The 18,442-nt window shown below is 41.9% G+C and overlaps 1 protein-coding gene across 3 annotated transcripts; it reads right to left on the bottom strand.

Moving 5' to 3' along the window:
- Positions 1-4,363: 4,363 nt before the first annotated feature.
- Positions 4,364-17,842, bottom strand: LOC106588195 (homocysteine-responsive endoplasmic reticulum-resident ubiquitin-like domain member 2 protein). Of its 3 annotated transcripts, XM_014176944.2 has the most exons (9): positions 17,664-17,842; positions 16,940-17,215; positions 7,498-7,575; positions 7,200-7,316; positions 6,769-6,902; positions 6,454-6,585; positions 5,537-5,827; positions 5,135-5,246; positions 4,364-4,827 (listed from the first exon to the last, which is right to left on the bottom strand). In XM_014176944.2, the coding sequence occupies exons 2-9, from the start codon at positions 17,084-17,086 to the stop codon at positions 4,657-4,659; spliced, it is 1,182 nt and encodes a 393-aa protein (XP_014032419.2). In that variant the 5' UTR covers positions 17,087-17,215; positions 17,664-17,842; the 3' UTR covers positions 4,364-4,656. The 3 variants fall into 3 exon arrangements, with proteins under 3 accessions (XP_014032419.2, XP_014032418.2, XP_014032420.2); XM_014176943.2 differs by lacking the exon at positions 17,664-17,842 and having other exon boundaries at positions 16,940-17,257; XM_014176945.2 differs by lacking the exon at positions 17,664-17,842 and having other exon boundaries at positions 4,537-4,827; positions 5,135-5,200; positions 16,940-17,257.
- Positions 17,843-18,442: the final 600 nt, after the last annotated feature.

The raw sequence follows: 18,442 nt of genomic DNA, 5'->3' as shown, positions 1-18,442 counted from the left end.
AAAACTATGGAGAGCTACCGTCCTGTAGGTTTTCACTCCAACCCTGTTCCTGGAGAGCTACCGTCCTGTAGGTTTTCACTCCAACCCTGTTCCTGGAGAGCTACCGTCCTGTAGGTTTTCACTCCAACCCTGTTCCTGGAGAGCTACCGTCCTGTAGGTTTTCACTCCAACCCTGTTCCTGGAGAGCTACCGTCCTGTAGGTTTTCACTCCAACCCTGTTCCTGGAGAGCTACCGTCCTGTAGGTTTTCACTCCAACCCTGTTCCTGGAGAGCTACCGTCCTGTAGGTTTTCACTCCAACCCTGTTCCTGGAGAGATACCATCCTGTAGGTTTTAACTCCAACCCTGTTCCTGGAGAGCTACCGTCCTGTAGGTTTTCGCTCCAACCCCAGTTGTAACTAACCAGATTCAGTTTATAAACTAGCTAATTATTGAATTAGATGGGCTAGATTAGGGTTGGAGTGAAAACCTACAGGAACGTAGCTCTCCACGAACAGGGACGGAGAACACCGTCCTATGCAATAGATTGCAAAGCTGGGCATCCCCGCTAAAGTTTGGGGGAATGGCAAGTTCACTTTCTCATCCATAAACTCATCTCAAGTGCAAATATGGTTCAGCAGCTCAAATCAGCAGGATGAGTGGTATTGTTATTAGGAAGGATGTCTACCATGGATCGTTAAAATAATGATTATGATCACATTTCATGAACTTAAATATTATGGGAACATCTATACATTTGGCAGCCAAGCACGAGTTATCAGTGTACCTACCCTATGATGTTAAAATATCTTCACACCTACAATAAAAACCTCCAGGCTTCCGTCATAAGAGTAAATTATATTTGAAACATTTTTGAATTACAGGGGGGAAAATGTATCTTGTGTGAATCGTCCTCTGGAATAACGCACATGCTTGGATAATAATTACAAAACCAACGTCTCTAGTAATACCTGTCCGAATAGGACTATAACATGGCAAAGAATAGGTTTATCAGCGTAGTGCGTTGCATCATCCCATGTCGTGTGACCCGTCAAGACTGCACACAGCAGAAATATCACTGAAATATTGTAGTTACTACACATCAACTATATTCAAACAAAATAGGCCTTTTATAGGCTAAGTTGATGACCAAATGGGCAGCATCATGCTCATGTCAGTCCTCTAGAACGCAAATGTAGCCTTCCTAGTAGGACTCTGCAGTAGTGAGGTGATGTGTACCTGTGCACATCCGTTTCAGCGTGTTTTTTTTCCTGGAGTCGAGCAAGAGTCGACTCCAACCACAGGAGACGGAGTCGTGCAAGAGTTGACTACTTTTCGACTCCAGCCACAGGAGTCAGAGTCGGAGTTGTGCATGACTACTCCTTGCTTCTCCATGTCACTGCCAGAGGCAATCTCAACGTTCAATATGCAGCTGACTTGATGGTGGAGTTGCTCATTGGTTGTTGGAAATAACATTAATATTTTCCATGACAACATGAATTACAATTATTACAAAGTCAAAAACAAACATTTAGCTGTTAGCTAGGCAGGTTGTTGTATTTTGAGGCTTAGCAAAGAGGTTTTGTGGTTGGAATTGCAGTATTTAGTTTGAGAATTTAGAGTTGAGCTAGCAACTTTTGACAGACTGGTTTCCTCTAGATAAATAAAAAACGGATACCAACATGTTCTGTGGAGAACAAAAGTGAGGGTTCCAATATTTTGATTATCTTTGTGATTGGAAGATAGCTGTGAGGGTTATCGAATCAGGATCAACTCCTCTGTTCTCCTCGAGCTCATTCATGATATAATGTTCATATTTGACGATGGCAGAAAGGCCAGTCTCTTTTCAAATGACAAGGAGTGGCAAGGAGTGGAATGTTAGCTAAAGAGACTGTACTCAGCAAGGCACTGAGGCTAGAATGTCTCTGCTGTAACCAAGAAGCTAGGTATTAACATCTAGCCAATTAGATAGAAAGTTAGCAAACCAAATGCAAAGCTGAAGGCTGAGCTGGATATAATTTATTTGACACATCCTAGAGTCCTTATAGATAGGTGGGGTAGCCCCCAACCCCAAAATCATACGTCGGTACATCGAAATATACAGTTTATACCGGTGTATCGCCCAAGCCTAACGCAGTTATTTTCTAGGAGTAGTTGTACCTTCACAGCTCTCTACTGGATTCAGTCCATCTGCTCTGTTGACATTCCAACATGCCTTGGTGGGGATTCCAAAGAAGTCCATATGCCAGTGTAAATCCTGAACAGGCTGCCAAGGAAAACCTATCAACAGAGGGGATCACTGGAATAAACACTCTGTAACGAAGAAACAGAAGAACAATATAATGTTTTTGCGATCCACTGCACTGCCCAATTAAATGATCGCCATTGTTTCTCTTTTGTCTTTGTTTGGTGAAAAAAATGAATGTCTGCACTTGCATATTTATAAAATGCAAAAATCTTGCTTGCAAAATAATGACATAGTTCCAGCTCCTATAGTACCTCTGGGTACAGATTGAACCTCTTCACAGCATTGATAACAAGAGGATACTCAGAGAACCTGTCGTTCATGATATGGTGGAGCCCATGCAAAAAGGATGGTGCATTGATGAAGACCTTGAAATAGGAATAATACAGACCCTGCTAAATAAAACCAACATGTGAGTGAACTGGATGCTGAAATTGCAGATGAGCTTATTTTTGTAACAATGTGTCCATTTCTTCAATAACACAGGATGTCAAATCTAAAGCCCCCTTGGGATGGCAGATGTGTGAAGCAGTGAGGGACAGGAGGGATATTTTACAATTGGCCCATTTCAACATTCCTCTTACCATTTCAGTGCGGAAAGCCATTTCTTTTTCAATTGAAGATAGGTGTGAAAAGTGTTTGTCATTTTCAAAGAGGTTTGTTAGATGAGCCCTAAACAAAGTTTTAGACATCACATCAGCAAGGGGAAGTGCCTGTCTGTCAGACTGAATGAAGTATCTGCCTAATCCTTTAGACTAATTACATCCACATTTCTACATCTGGCCAGCATTGGTAGGTTATAACAACATACAGTACCTGGATAGTGAACTTACCAATGTAGAAGTCCAGCCTAGACAGCTATCAAAAAGACGCACAGGTTTGTCATCAAAAAATGAATGCTCAGTCATAGGCTGATGAATAACGTTTACGTTCATTAATAGATGATAATGACTGTGATTCCAATGTTCATAAAATATCGGACAGTTATGCCTACTTTATCTCGAATAAAAGCAGTCAGACCCGTCAGAAACTCCATCTTTGGTTTGCAAAACGCAGTTGAGAGAAACACATTTTCGTGCTTGTCGTTTGTTGACATGAAGGGCAAATGCAACGCGTTAACCCTGTCCATCATTTGGGATGCCTTTGGTTGAGTTTAACAATTCCTCATCGTCACTTTCAGGGCAAAATTGGGCCTGGTAGCCTGACCGGCGAGTCTTCATAGCCATGTTTTCAGACTCCGAGTCCGAGAATATCTCAAAAGATGACATAAGTGGTAGATACACCAGGTAGGAAACTCGTTTCAGTATTTTCAATTGTTATTTTCTTTGTCAAAGTTAAAGAAAATTTGCTAACGTTAGTTTTCTAAATAGCATTTTCTGGCCACTCAAGTTCAAAGGACGCGCCGCAATTGAACTAGTAACGATGGAAACCCAGGATCAGCATTGTTCTAAAACTGTTTTGCCGCGCAGTCATTTTATTAATGCGTATTAAAAACATGAGCTAATATTCATGTCTGGGTTGAAAGGGTCGCGTATCACGTGGTTCTGAATCACTATTCAAAGGTAACGCGTACCACTCATGTGGCGTGTGGGATACCACATTCACCATATGAATGGTGTGTTCGCTGCTCTGGCACCCCAATGGTGGAACAAGCTCCCTCACGACGCCAGGACAGTGGAGTCAATCACCACCTTCCGGAGACACCTGAAACCCCACCTCTTTAAGGAATACCTGGGATAGGATAAAGTAATCCTTCTAACCCCCCCCTAAAAGATTTAGATGCACTATTGTAAAGTGGTTGTTCCACTGGATATCATAAGGTGAATGCACCAATTTGTAAGTTGCTCTGGATAAGAGCGTCTGACAAATGACTTAAATGTAAATGTAATGTAAATGTGTGATTGGTAAGATTTTTCCACCTTTTAATCGGGTGCTTTTTTATACTGGATCAAATCATTTATTTAAAAAAAATGTCTGTGTTTTCATTCATGATTCGAACAAACGAACGTGAGGTTCCATCTGAACTGAAATTCATATTACTCTCAAATATAACACAACAAATAGGATTTAGGGTGGGGTATTTTAAAACTGATTGCTTGATTCAAGCCAGTCCTACACGTTTATATTAAATACAATATTACACAGTTTACACACTTTATTTATTATTTCACTCAAAAATAGGTTTAATCGTCATGGTATTAAACATAATATTACACAGGGATGTCCTTTTTTCCCCAAAGCTCATTGTTGTTCACTTCAAAACCAGTTCAAAGCCTTTCTGTTTGTGTGGCTGAGTGACCACTCAGTTCTTCTGTAGTGCCCTGTGATCCGGTAGATGTACAATGATTGTGTAGACAAGGGTGAACTCGCTGGGCATACTAAGATAGTGTATTCAGTCCAGTCAGTAGTGCCATTCTCCCATGGCTCATTGGCTCAGTTGGCAGCATTGGGTGGCCCCTCAGGTATGAGAGACATGAAGAACGTGACAATAAAAGACCAAGTCGTAGAGAGAAAGCCAGCATGGGGAATACCATTGGGATCCTCCAGTCCTTCCTCTCCACTGTCCCCATCATCGTCCCCTAAGCCTTCATCCATCACCCGCTCCTGTGTAGGCCAAACATGGCAACACGTAAATTAGTCATCGCACAGATAAACTGGAATACTGGATAAATGTTTTCCTCTAACATTTCCAACAAACTCTTTCCATCAAAGACATATTTGCTACACGCATCAATGCAATTGTAATCATTCACCATAGCAATACCATATTATGTTACCAGACATGCATTACATAAATCATTCATCACTGCTATTACAAATTAAATTACTGTATAATTCAAGGAGTTATCTGTCCTGACATTCAGAAGCACTTTAACCTTTAGTTTATGGTCAGAGGTTAAAGATGACCTACCATCTCTTGGAGGTCATGATGAAGGTCCGCCTCCATCTCATCCTGTTGGGGCCCATATCCATGGTTCTGAAATTCATTCTCCGGGTTAAAAGGGAACCAACCTGCTTGGTGCCTAACGTAAACATAGAGAAACAGCCATTGACAAAACCTGTGATCCATAATGGGTGACCGTTCACAACACATTTGTTGGGTCAAAGACCCAGATAGAAAGGTATAGGGTTAATATAAAGGATCCAGAACAATCTAAATTTCAATTTACAGTCTCTAGCCTGATCCCAGAGCTGTATAGCTAATGCTATGGATATTGGCAAGACAACACGTACAGATCTGGGTCCAGTCTAGTATGTCACGGTTAGCAGGGACACATAGTATTAAGTTGAGAGAGTGCAGGGGAATACTCACAGGTATAGCAACAACATGGCGCCCATCACCATGACAAAGCGGCTAAAAGAGGAGTAGAAGTAGACTATGCTGAGCAAGATGGCGATGCGTGACACCGTGTACACCCAGTCCAGCCAATCACGGTTTTGCTCTTCTTCGTTCAGATGCGCCTCCCCTCCCTGGGGGTTCATCTGGATGTCAGGCTCGCCACGGCGCTCCTCCAGGGGAGGTGGGTTCAGAGGATCTGATTGACTGGACTGGGTCGAGAGCAGGTCAGGCCTAAAGTGGTGAGATGAGGCAGCCAATATCTGACTGAAGGGTGAGATAGAGAAAAGAGAGAGAAATGGATGTAAAGAGAAACTAATCAGCGACAGATTTCATGCAAATATTCCAAAATCCGCATAAAAACAATATGCACATTTTCCCACCAGAGATGTGTTTCCATCAAATGGACTTGTTGAGGATAAAAGGTTGTGCATGATGACATAGTGCGAATAAACATTTATTTTGCTGTTGAATTCCCATGTACCGAATTAAAAATAAATGGGTTTCCATCGCTCGGTAGCCTAATAAACTGCATGGTTTCCCGAGACGTATTGGGAAGACTACACAGCATATCATCGCATGACTTCAAGTTTACTCTGATATGATAGTTATTATATCAATTTTTGCGCATAAAGGCATTTCCACCGCCATTTCTCACATAATTATTTTAAAGACACAAAAAGATCCCGCCATGCTGAAAAAACACATTTTCTGTCGACAATTATGAAATTGTAGTGACATTTCCTGTTTCCATCAGCCCAGTCTTGACTTTTTCCACGCGTCAGTTAATTCATACTGAAAGTCAGATAATTGTGATTGAATCGCAGTGATTGCATGACTCAGCAAGGGTAATTGAGCATACTGTCACACAGTTGTTGTGACAGCAGACTTACTAGTGCATGTAGTAATGCCGGGTGTACACCTGCTGCCACCACAGCAGCGTCATGGGATTGTACTGTATGCCAGGGTAGGCTGGCATGTTGTTGGTAGGGCCTTGCTGTGGAGAGAACTGGTTCCACATGTAGCTGCAATAGAAGTACACAGCTACGGGTAAACAGTTCGGCATTACCAGTAGAACAATTAACACATACAAACACAAATCTATTAGGAAGTGAGAGCTCTCAACAGTAATATACCTCTTGGACAATCATAACATGTGGCCAGAACTAACAGTGTTATAATTGAGAGGTTGGTGTATAAGGGCTTACGCTTGCATTAAGGCAGGGTGTGCTGCATGGTTAGGGGCGGGGCCTGTGCGATGTCTCAGCCCGTCAGAGCTCTCTCCAGTGGAGGTTGATTGGCCATCTTGGCTATGGGAGGAGAGACTGGGGCTCTGACCCGTCTGAGAAAACCAATCAAGAAGTTGATTATTTTACTTCTCTAACTCCACTTAACAAACTTTTCATTCATCAGGAGCTGTGTGGATTACAACAGAGAGTAGGCCTAGGTTAGCCTGGTCCCAGATCTGTTTGTGCTCTTGCCAACTCCACAGCTTATTGTCAAGCCATTTTTTGCATGACAACGAGTTGGCATGATAGCACAAACAGACTACGGCTAGTCCTAGGTGTGACGGGATGATGAAATTAGTGGCAATGAACAGAGCAGTAGGATAGGTGTTGCATGCATAAGGGTAACTCACCGTGAAGCCAGTAGAGGGGACTCCAGGGGCCTTGTTACTGTGGCTGCTGTGGAGCTTGGGGGACCCAGGAGGTGTGCGAGATGCACACACCAGGTGGACCATGTGGTACTCATCCTGCTGTAAGAGTCATCCGTGGCCATTAGCAAGGACAGCCACACTATTGCGTTGACAAAGTACAATCATCAGAGGAATCAGCTTGACTTTAAGAATGAGATCTAGGATGAATGCATACATTGCTATAATCGCTGATCAGAATATCTATGTCAAGATGAAAGATAAATGAATGTAGCAGACAGACCTTTCTGAGCACATCTTTCAGTATTAAGTGATCCAAGAGGAGCTTCCCAGAATACACCAGCCTCTGATCTTTGAAGCTCTACAGTAAAAATCAGACAGTTGAGAACATAGTAAGCATTTCGCTGTAAGGTCTAATCCTGTTGTATTCGGGGCACGTGACAAATAAACTTGGATTTGATTTGATAGACCAGATGATTTATTATCTGACCCTGCTGGTCATGTATGACAGTCTTGAAAAACGATCTGGCCTTAATGGCCACATCTACTTTTAAATCTCTAGTCAGAAGAGCAACCAGAAGAGACCACCCATCGGATCCTGGTTCCTCTATAGGTTTTTTCCTAGGTTCCTGCCTTGTATCAAGTTTTTCTTAGCCACTGTGCTTCGGTCTCTACATTGCTTGCTCTTTGGGGTTTTAGGCTGGGCATCTGTAAAGCACCTTGTGACAACTTCTGTTGTAAAAAGGGCTTTATAAAATATATTTGATTGATTCATTTGATAACCCCTGAAAACAGGGGTTTTCCTTTCGCTTTCCTTCACTTTGGGTCCAGAGAAGATTCCCTTTCACTTTCTTATATTTCATAAGAACATATAAGTAGTAGTGAATGAAATAACTAGAATAGCTTAGACTCAGCTCCCAGACTGTGACAGAAGAGACTTGGAAGGATAGCAACGCGAGACTAGTCTTACATGCTGACCACACCGCTCACGTTCCGTGCGCTGCAAAATAAATATACACATACATGTTATTCAATAATTTCATCCAAACAGCTTCCGCGGCTGCATAGCCAGGCACTAAAATAGAACTTGGTTCTATTTTTGACACTTGATGCACTGGAGCATATACCCACGTGGGTGATTGAAAGAAGATGCACAATCCAGTCCAGTTGGTGATGGATATGCACTTTAAAGTTGGTTGCCAACCGCAATATAAAGTCCACAGAAGAAGAAGAAGACTGAAGGAGGAGTAATTACTAGAAACCAACTAGGTTTCCCTTTTATCTGTGGATTAATTGTCGGAGTAGAGAACACATGATTTTGTGTGACTCATATTGAGTCAAAATTCTACAAAGAAGAGGACCTTGTTCCTTTCAGGTAAAATAATGACCCAATGTTTATATCTCAGGTCAAATTAGCTAGCAACAGCGCTCAAGGTCTCTGCTAGGTCAAGCCCCGCCTTATCTCAGCTCACTGGTCACCATAGCAGCACCCACCCTTATACCTGCTGGAGAGCGTGCTATCTCACTGGTCACCCCCAAAGCCAATTCTTCCTTTGGCCGCCTCTCCTTCCAGTTCTCTGCTGCCAATGACTGGAGCGAACTGCAAAAATCTCTGAAGCTGGGGACTCTTACCTCCCTCACTAGCTTTAAGCACCAGCTGTCAGAGCAGCTCACAGATCACTACACCTGTACATAGCTCATCTGTAAATAGCCCATCCAATCTACCTCATCCCCATACTGTATTTATCTTGCTCCTTTGCACCCCAGTATCTCAACTTGCACATTCATCTTCTGCACATCCTACCATTCCAGTGTTTAATTGCTATATTGTAATGACTTTGCTACCATAGCCTATGTATTGCCTTACCTCTCTTATCCTACCTCATTTGCACATGTTGTATATAGATTTTTCTACTGTATTATTGATTGTATGTTTGTTTATTCCATGTGTAACTCTCTGTTGTTGTATGTGTCGAACTGCTTTGCTTTATCTTGGCCAGGTCGCAGTTGCAAATGAGAACTTGTTCTCAACTAGCCTACCTGGTTAACCTCTATCGGCTAGGTGGGACGCTTGCCAGTGTAATCCCGTGGTGCATTATTCAAATTCCTCAAAAATGCAAAAACTTCAATTTTTCAAACATATGACTATTTTACACCATTTTAAAGACAAGACTCTCGTTAATCTAACCACACTGTCCGATTTCAAAAAGGCTTTACAACGAAAGCAAAACATTAGATTATGTCAGCAGAGTACCCAGCCAGAAATAATCAGACACCCATTTTTCAAGCTAGCATATAATGTCACATAAACCCAAACCACAGCTAAATGTAGGACTAACCTTGGATGATCTTCATCAGATGACAACCCTAGGACATTATGTTATACAATACATGCATGTTTTGTTCAATCAAGTTCATATTTATATCAAAAACCAGCTTTTTACATTAGCATGTGACTAGCATGTGACTAGCATTCCCACCGAACACTGCCGGTGAATTTACTAAATTACTCACGATAAACGTTCACAAAAAACATAACAATTATTTTAAGAATTATAGATACAGAACTCCTCTATGCACTCGATATGTCCGATTTTAAAATAGCTTTTCGGTGAAAGCACATTTTGCAATATTCTCAGTAGATAGCCCGGCATCACAGGGCTAGCTATTTAGACACCCAGCAAGTTTAGCACTCACCAAAGTCAGATTTACTATAAGAAAAATGTTATTACCTTTGCTGTCTTCGTCAGAATGCACTCCCAGGACTTCTACTTAAATAACAAATGTTGGTTTGGTCCCAAATAATCCATTGTTATATCCAAATAGCGGCGTTTTGTTCGTGCGTTCAAGACACTATCCGAAAGGGTAAATAAGGGTGACAAGCATGGCGCAATTCGTGACAAAAAAATTCTAAATATTCCATTACCGTACTTCGAAGCATGTCAACCGCTGTTTAAAATCAATTTTTATGCCATTTTTCTCATAAAAAAGCGATAATATTCCGACCGGGAATCTGCGTTTAGGTAAACAGACGAAAGAAAATAAAGCATGGGGTCGACTCGGGCACGCGCCTAAGCCCATAGTACTCTGATCGGCCACTTGCCAAACGCGATAAAGTGTTTCAGCCAGAGGCTGCCTCGATATCGTTCAACTTTTTCCCGGGCTCTGAGAGCCTATGGGAGCCGTAGGAAGTGTCACGTTATAGCAAAGATCCTCAGTCTTCAATAAAAAGAGCCAAGATGAAACACAACTTGTCAGACAGGGCACTTCCTGCATGGAATCTTCTCAGGTTTTGGCCTGCCATATGAGTTCTGTTATACTCACAGACACCATTCAAACAGTTTTAGAAACTTTAGGGTGTTTTCTATCCAAAGCCAATAATTATATGCATATTCTAGTTACTGGGCAGGAGTAGTAACCAGATTAAATCGGGTACGTTTTTTATCCGGCCGTGTCAATACTGCCCCCTAGCCCTAACAGGTTAAAGAAATAAAGGTGAAATAAAAAAATAAAAATAACACTTTAACGATGCAAAATATTTTTGGGGTGAAACAAACAGAAAACTTGAGCGTGCATAAATATTTACCCCCCCAACAGTAAATATTTTGTAGAGCCACCATTTGCAGCCATTACAGCTGCAAGTCTCTTGGGGTATGTCTCTATAAGCTTGGCACATCTAGCCACTGGGATTTTTGCCCATTCTTCAAGGCAAAACTGCTCCAGCTCCTTCAAGTTGGATGAGTTCCGCTGGTGTACAGCAATCTTTAAGTCATAACACAGATTCTCAATTGGATTGAGGTCTGGGCTTTGACTAGGCCATTGCAAGACATTTAAAAGTTTCCCCTTAAACCACTCGAGTGTTGCTTTAGCAGTATGCTTAGGGTCATTGTCCTGCTGGAAGGTGAACCTCCGTCCCAGTCTCAAATCTCTGGAAGACTGAAACAGGTTTCCCTCAAGAATTTCCTTGTATTTAGCACCATCCATCATTTCTTCAATTCTGACCAGTTACCCAGTTCCTTCCTATGAAAAACATACCCACACCATGATGCTGCCATCACCATGCTTCACCTTGGTGATGGTGTTCTCTGCGTGATGAGATGTTTGCGCCAGACATAGCGTTTTCCTTGATGGCCAAAAAGCTCAATTTTAGTCTCATCTGACCAGAGTACCTTCTTCCATATGTTTGGGGAGTCTCCCACATGCCTTTTGGCGAACACCAAACGTGTTTGCTTATTTTTTTCTTTAAGCAATGGCTTTTTTCTGGCCACTCTTCCGTAAAACCAGCTCTGTGGAGTGTACAGCTTAAAGTGGTCCTATGGACAGATACTCCAATCTCCGCTGTGGAGCTTTGCAGCTCCTTCAGGGTTATCTTTGGTCTCTTTGTTGCCTCTCTGATTAATGCCCTCCTTGCCTGGTCCGTGAGTTTTGGTGGGCAGCCCTCTCTTGGCAGGTTTGTTGTGGTGCCATATTCTTTCAATTTTTTAATAACGGATTTAATTGTGCTCCGTGGGATGTTCAAAGTTTTGGATATTTTTTTATAACCCAACCCTGATCTGTACTTCTCCACAACTTTGTCCATGACTTGTTTGGAGAGCTCCTTGGTCTTCATGGTGCCGCTTGCTTGGTGGTGTTACAGACTCTGGGGCCTTTCAGAACAGGTGTATATAGCCTGAGATCATGTGACACTTAGATTGCACACAGATGGACTTTAATTAACTAATTATGTGACTTCTGAAGGTAATTGGTTGCACAAGATCTTATTTAGGGGCTTCATAGCAAATGGGGTGAATACATATGCATGCACCAATTTTCAGTTTTTTATTTTTATTTATTTTTTGAAACAAGTAATTTTTTTCACTTCACCAATTTGGACTATTTTGTGTATGTCCATTACATGAAATCCAAATAAAAAAAATATTTAAATTACAGGTTGTAATGCAACAAAATAGGGAAAACGCCAGGGGGATGAATACTTTTGCAAGGCACTCACTGTATGTGACTTGTTAAGCACATTTTTACGCCTGAACTTATTTGCCATAACAAAGGGGTTGAATACTTATTGACTCAAGACATTTCAGCTTTTCATTAGTAACATTTTTGCTCAACATAATCCCACTTTGACATTATGGGGTATTGTGTGTAGGCCAGTGACAAATCTCAATGTAATCCATTTTAAATTCAGGCTGTAACACAAAATGTGGAAAAAGAACAGGTTTGAATACTGAAGGCACTGTACAGTTTAGTTAATCGGATTGACAGGATTTAGGAAACGGATTAGGCTAGACGTATTACGGCAATGACAGCGTCAGTGGTAGCGAGACATTTTTGAGTTTACATTGACATTCTTGTGATGTCAGTGCTACAGTAATGCTGAAATCTAAACCAAAATCGTATCTTTTCAACAGACTGTTTTTGTTAAGAAGGCTCCGTCACCTGGTTAATACTATTATGGTAAACAGTAATGAGATCGATGACACTAACCAGAGAAGTTGGAGAACACACAACAGACTGAGATTACTAGACAAGAGTGCTGTTAAGTGCTCAGTGTTTACAATGATTAATGAGCAGGAACCGTAATTAAATCAGATTATAGGGGAGAACAAAGTAATCGCAGGGCCCTTATTCCAGCCTGACGTCAAATCTACACACTTTCAAGCCAAGAATATTTTCAAATATATGCTTAGCACCACCTTTTATTCATTGCTTTCTCCTCTTCCAGCCTCTCTTTTTCCCGTAGAGTAGTTTGCTAAGGTGTGTTTTGACATTCTTTCAGATGCGGTGATAGGTTATAAAGTCTCATTCCCACAGGTAATAGGTTTTCACATCACTGACATTAGGCTATGCATTTCAGTAATATGACATGAATTCAAAAGTGTTGGCCTACATATAAGCAGATGTATTTCCAGGTTAGGAAATCATCACTGTGTAGCAAAAAGCAATTACTGGGGTAGACAGGATGTTGGTGCAGAAAATGTGATGCTGAATTCAGTTAAAACTAAATGAAGCTAGTAAGATTGCAGAACACTGCAGTCTTGTTTCTTTTCTTCTCCAGATAAACAGATGAGGTCAATAAACACACAACTGTTTATAAACCTCCTATAGTACTAAGTGAATCTTTCACATCAAAGAAAACTTTGCGCTAGGATCAGGTCCTCTGTTTTCTTTCTCCAACAAAAGCTAGGTCTATCCGCCCACTTAATAAGAGGATTAAACCCACTAATTGAAAACCCCTCATTCACTTAAACAAAGGCTTCAATTCAAATGAGTCTTGGACTACTAGGGTATGTACAGTTTACATTACATTTTAGTCATTTGGCAGACGCTCTTATCCAGAGCGACTTACAGTATTGAATACATACATTTCATGCATTTTTTTTTCTTTTTTTCTGGCCCCCCGTGGGAATTGAACCCACAACCCTGGCATTGCAAAAACCATGCTCTACCAACTGAGCCACAGGGAAGACTGGTTGGTCAGGCCAATTGATGTAACGTACATATAGCCTACTTCTGCATCAGGGAAGTCAGTATCCTTTTGACATGTGTGCTACTTATAGGCTGCCTATATAATATACTGCTCAAAAAAATAAAGGGAACACTTAAACAACACATCCTAGATCTGAATGAAAGAAATAATCTTATTAAATACTTTTTTCTTTACATAGTTGAATGTGCTGACAACAAAATCACACAAAAATAATCAATGGAAATCCAATTTATCAACCCATGGAGGTCCGGATTTGGAGTCACACTCAAAATTAAAGTGGAAAACCACACTACAGGCTGATCCAACTTTGATGTAATGTCCTTAAACAAGTCAAAATGAGGCTCAGTAGTGTGTGTGGCCTCCACGTGCCTGTATGACCTCCCTACAACGCCTGGGCATGCTCCTGATGAGGTGGCGGATGGTCTCCTGAGAGATCTCCTCCCAGACCTGGACTAAAGCATCCTCCAACTCCTGGACAGTCTGTGGTGCAACGTGGCGTTGGTGGATGGAGCGAGACATGATGTCCCAGATGTGCTCAATTGGATTCAGGTCTGGGGAACGGGTGGGCCAGTCCATAGCATCAATGCCTTCCTCTTGCAGGAACTGCTGACACACTCCAGCCACATGAGGTCTAGCAATGTCTTGCATTAGGAGGAACCCAGGGCCAACCGCACCAGCATATGGTCTCACAAGGGATCTGAGGATCTCATCTCGGTACCTAATGGCAGTCAGGCTACCTCTGGCGAGCACATGGAGGGCTGTGCAGCCCCCCAAAGAAATGCCACCCCACACCATGACTGACCCACCGCCAAACCGGTCATGCTGGAGGATGTTGCAGGCAGCAGAATGTTCTCCACGGCGTCTCCAGACTCTGTCACGTCTGTCACGTGCTCAGTGTGAACCTGCTTTCATCTGTGAAGAGCACAGGGCGCCAGTGGAGAATTTGCCAATCTTGGTGTTCTCTGGCAAATGCCAAACGTCCTGCACGGTGTTGGGCTGTAAGCACAACCCCCACCTGTGGACGTCGGGCCCTCATACCACCCTCATGGAGTCTGTTTCTGACCGTTTGAGCAGACACATGCACATTTGTGGCCTGCTGGAGGTCATTTTGCAGGGCTCTGGCAGTGCTTCTCCTGCTCCTCCTTGCACAAAGGCGGAGGTAGCGGTCCTGCTGCTGGGTTGTTGCCCTCCTACGGCCTCCTCCACGTCTCCTGATGTACTGGCCTGTCTCCTGGTAGCGCCTCCATGCTCTGGACACTACGCTGACAGACACAGCAAACCTTCTTGCCATAGCTCGCATTGATGTGCCATCCTGGATGAGCTGCACTACCTGAGCCACTTGTGTGGGTTGTAGACTCCGTCTCATGCTACCACTAGAGTGAAAGCACCGCCAGCATTCAAAAGTGACCAAAACATCAGCCAGGAAGCATAGGAACTGAGAAGTGGTCTGTGGTCCCCACCTGCAGAACCACTCCTTTATTGGGGGTGTCTTGCTAATTGCCTATAATTTCCACATGTTCTCTATTCCATTTGCACAACAGCATACGAAATGTATTGTCAATCAGTGTTGCTTCCTAAGTGGACAGTTTGATTTCACAGAAGTGTGATTGACTTGGAGTTACATTGTGTTGTTTAAGTGTTCCCTTTATTTTTTTGAGCAGTGTATATCAGGGATGGGGACAAATTCTCAGATGGCTGTAACCTCCAAACTTAAAAAGCCAATCAACCTATAATGCAATATATTTCTAACTGAATGTTCAAACCCCATCTGAACCAATGATTTATATATACACTAGCTGTTATGAAGCCAGTGCCTCCACCTTGGCACTCCCCCACCATTGAAAAAAAATATTTTGGAAGTTATAAAAATGCTATTATTGTCTACATTTGTTTTTGCAACGTTTATTTTGTTAGACACCTTGAAGCATACTTTTAAATTATTATGTGAGCTAAACATAAAAATATATATTTTTAGAATGTACTAATGTTACTGTCCCCACTACAATTATTATTTATTTATTTTTAAATACATGTAATTTTGGCCTTGAAACATTTAATTGAAACATGAGGACTGCTTCTTCTGTGGAGTGCCAATATGGCTGACCGGTGGCTTCGAAGCCTCTCATTGGCCAATACATGGCATCAGCAATCCAGGGTTTATATACAGTGCATTCGGAAAGTATTCATACCACTTTACTTTTTCCACATTTTGTTACGTTACAGCCTTGTTCTAAAATTGATTCAATTACTTTTTTTCATCAATCTACACACAATACCCCATAATGACAAAACGAAAACTGGTTCGAAATTTTTGCAAACGTATACAAAAAAAAATATATATATATATTTACATAAGTATTCAGACCAATTGCTATGAGACTCGAAATTGAGCTCAGGTGCATCCTGTTTCCATTGATCATCCTTGAGATGTTTCTACAAACTGATTGGAGCCCACCTGTGGTAAATTCAATTGATTGGACATGATTTGGAAAAGACACACACCTGTCTATATAAGATCCCACAGTTGACAGTGCATGTCAGTACAAAAACCAAGCCATGAGGTCAAAAGAATTGTCTCGGAGCTCTACGGACAGGATCGTGTTGAGGCACAGATCTGGGGAAGGGTACCAAAAAATGTCTGCAGCATTGAAGGTCCCCAAGAAAACAGTGGCCTCCATCATTCTTAAATGGAAGATGTTTGGAACCACCAAGACTCTTCCTAGAGCTGGCCGCCCGGCCAAACTGAGCAATCGGGGGAGAAGGGCCTTGGTCTGGGAGGTGACCAAGAACCTGAATGTCACTCTGACAGAGTTCCTCTGTGGAGATGGGAGAACCTTCCAGAAGGACAACCATCTCTGCAGCACTCCACCAATCAGGCCTTTATGGTAGAGTGGCCAGGCGGAAGGCACTCCTCAGTAAAAGGCACATAAAGGACTCTAACCATGAGAAACAAGATTCTCTGGTCTGATGAAACCAAGATTGAACTCTTTGGCCTGAATGCCAAGTGTCACGTCTGGAGGAACCTGTTTTTGCATTGTCATTATGTGTTATTGTGTGTAGATTGATGGGGGGGGGAACTATTTAATCAATTTTAGAATAAGGCTGTAACGTAACAAAATGTGGGAAAAGTCAAGCGGTCTGAATACTTTCCGAAAGCACTGTACATCATTGATCTGAACAGACCTCAAGGGAAATGAATACGGAGAGCAATCTCACTGTACGTAAGCCAGAGCCTACTCACCGGTTTACTGGGATATACAAGTGAGATATGGGTTTTTAGTTTTTCCACTGTCCAGTTCAGGAAGCAGTTGATTGTCTGGTCATCATACTTCTGGTTGGGTGCCTTAATGACAAGGATAACAGGACTTTCGGCAACACCCTGGTCCATGTTTTAAACCATCAGTTATTGTCCTCTTGGAGTCTTATGGTGCCTTGCACATAGCCCAGATATGTTGAGCTGGAACAACAGAATGGTCTCTTCCAATGCGGAGGACGACTAAGTATGATCAGTCTCCAGCTGCAAGATGTAACGTTAGACAAGTTTACCCTGTTATGCAAGTGAAGTAAAATTGACTTACACAGACTAAATACCTAGCTAGTTAGCTATCTATGGTTTGTCAGAACATAAAGTGGCAGGTATAATGAGGATCACCTCTCTGATAATGCCTAACGTTACTTAATTAGGTAACTAACTACGGCTAATGAGAACTTCCCAGATGTACCTTTTTTTTTTTTAAGTTATGACATTGACTAAGCATTAACTACTGCACTGTAGGCTTGTCAATCAGGTAAACTGAGCGTTAGCACATATAGCTAGCTAGCAACCAGCCTATGGTACCAGCAGAAGTTTCAGCGCTAACGCTGGCTAGCTAACAACAGTTATCTTAGGTTATCCTAACTGTTGGTAACGCAGATGACGATGATCAGTCTCTCGCAATATCAGGCCGAAAAATATATTTACCCACCTTAGCTTCAAGCGACTGAACGTTAACTTGATCACCTTTTAATTAAAGATCAGTTACAATTCCTTGAATATAATCTGAATATCTGGCGTGTTGTTGTTTTTGCTGGCCTGCTAGCTAGCTAAGGGAAAGTGGAAATACGTTATCGTGTCTGAAACAGCTGTTCGGCCCACATCCGGAATTCGTATAATCGAATCGCGTGAAACGAGTCTGAAAAACGATAGTACATTTCGTTATATGCATGTTATATGCTCGCTGTATTACATTTATACTAAACAAAAATATTATATAATTTATAATATTTTACTGAGTTACAGTTCATATAAGGAAGTCAGTCAGTTGAAATAAATAAATTAGGCCCTAATCCAGGGGTGCCACTTTGGTTTTAGAAGTGTGTGTGTGTGTGTGGGGTGGGGGGGGGGGGGGGGTCATAACCTGGAGGGGTGTCTGGTGGTCCTACCTGAAAATGTTTTTGTGCATCTAAAAATTATTTCCTGCATTTTCACACAATCCTATATACTGTCTCTATTTAGAACAAAAAGTAAGCAAAAATGCCCACAGTCATCAAGCTAAGTAAGAGATCATCATTAAATATGTTTAAGTGGTTAATAAGACTGAACTAGATCAAAGGTAATTAAATAATAAATATTGTGTTACACCTTTACTAATAGCCTAACAAATGAACAACTCTTGAAAAAATACAGACTTTTGATTTTCTTTATTAAGACATCCTCTATATCAAATTTCAGCCAGACCGACCAGCCAGCCTGAGCCGCCTGCAC

The sequence above is a fragment of the Salmo salar genome, chromosome ssa27 (assembly GCF_905237065.1).
Source record: "Salmo salar chromosome ssa27, Ssal_v3.1, whole genome shotgun sequence".
Lineage (NCBI taxonomy): Eukaryota > Metazoa > Chordata > Actinopteri > Salmoniformes > Salmonidae > Salmo > Salmo salar.
Note: the sequence above shows the minus strand (reverse complement) of the source record. Positions and strands in the feature narration are given on the sequence as shown.

Coding starts and splice junctions, on each gene's coding strand:
- LOC106588195 (XM_014176944.2), bottom strand. CDS start 17,086: ATGGACCAGGGTGTTGCCGAAAGTCCTGTTATCCTTGTCATTAAGGCA. Junction 7,576..16,939: donor TTGTATATCCCAGTAAACCG/GTGAGTAGGCTC, acceptor TTTTTACTGTAG/AGCTTCAAAGATCAGAGGCT. Junction 5,247..5,536: donor GCCATGTTGTTGCTATACCT/GTGAGTATTCCC, acceptor TGTTTACGTTAG/GCACCAAGCAGGTTGGTTCC.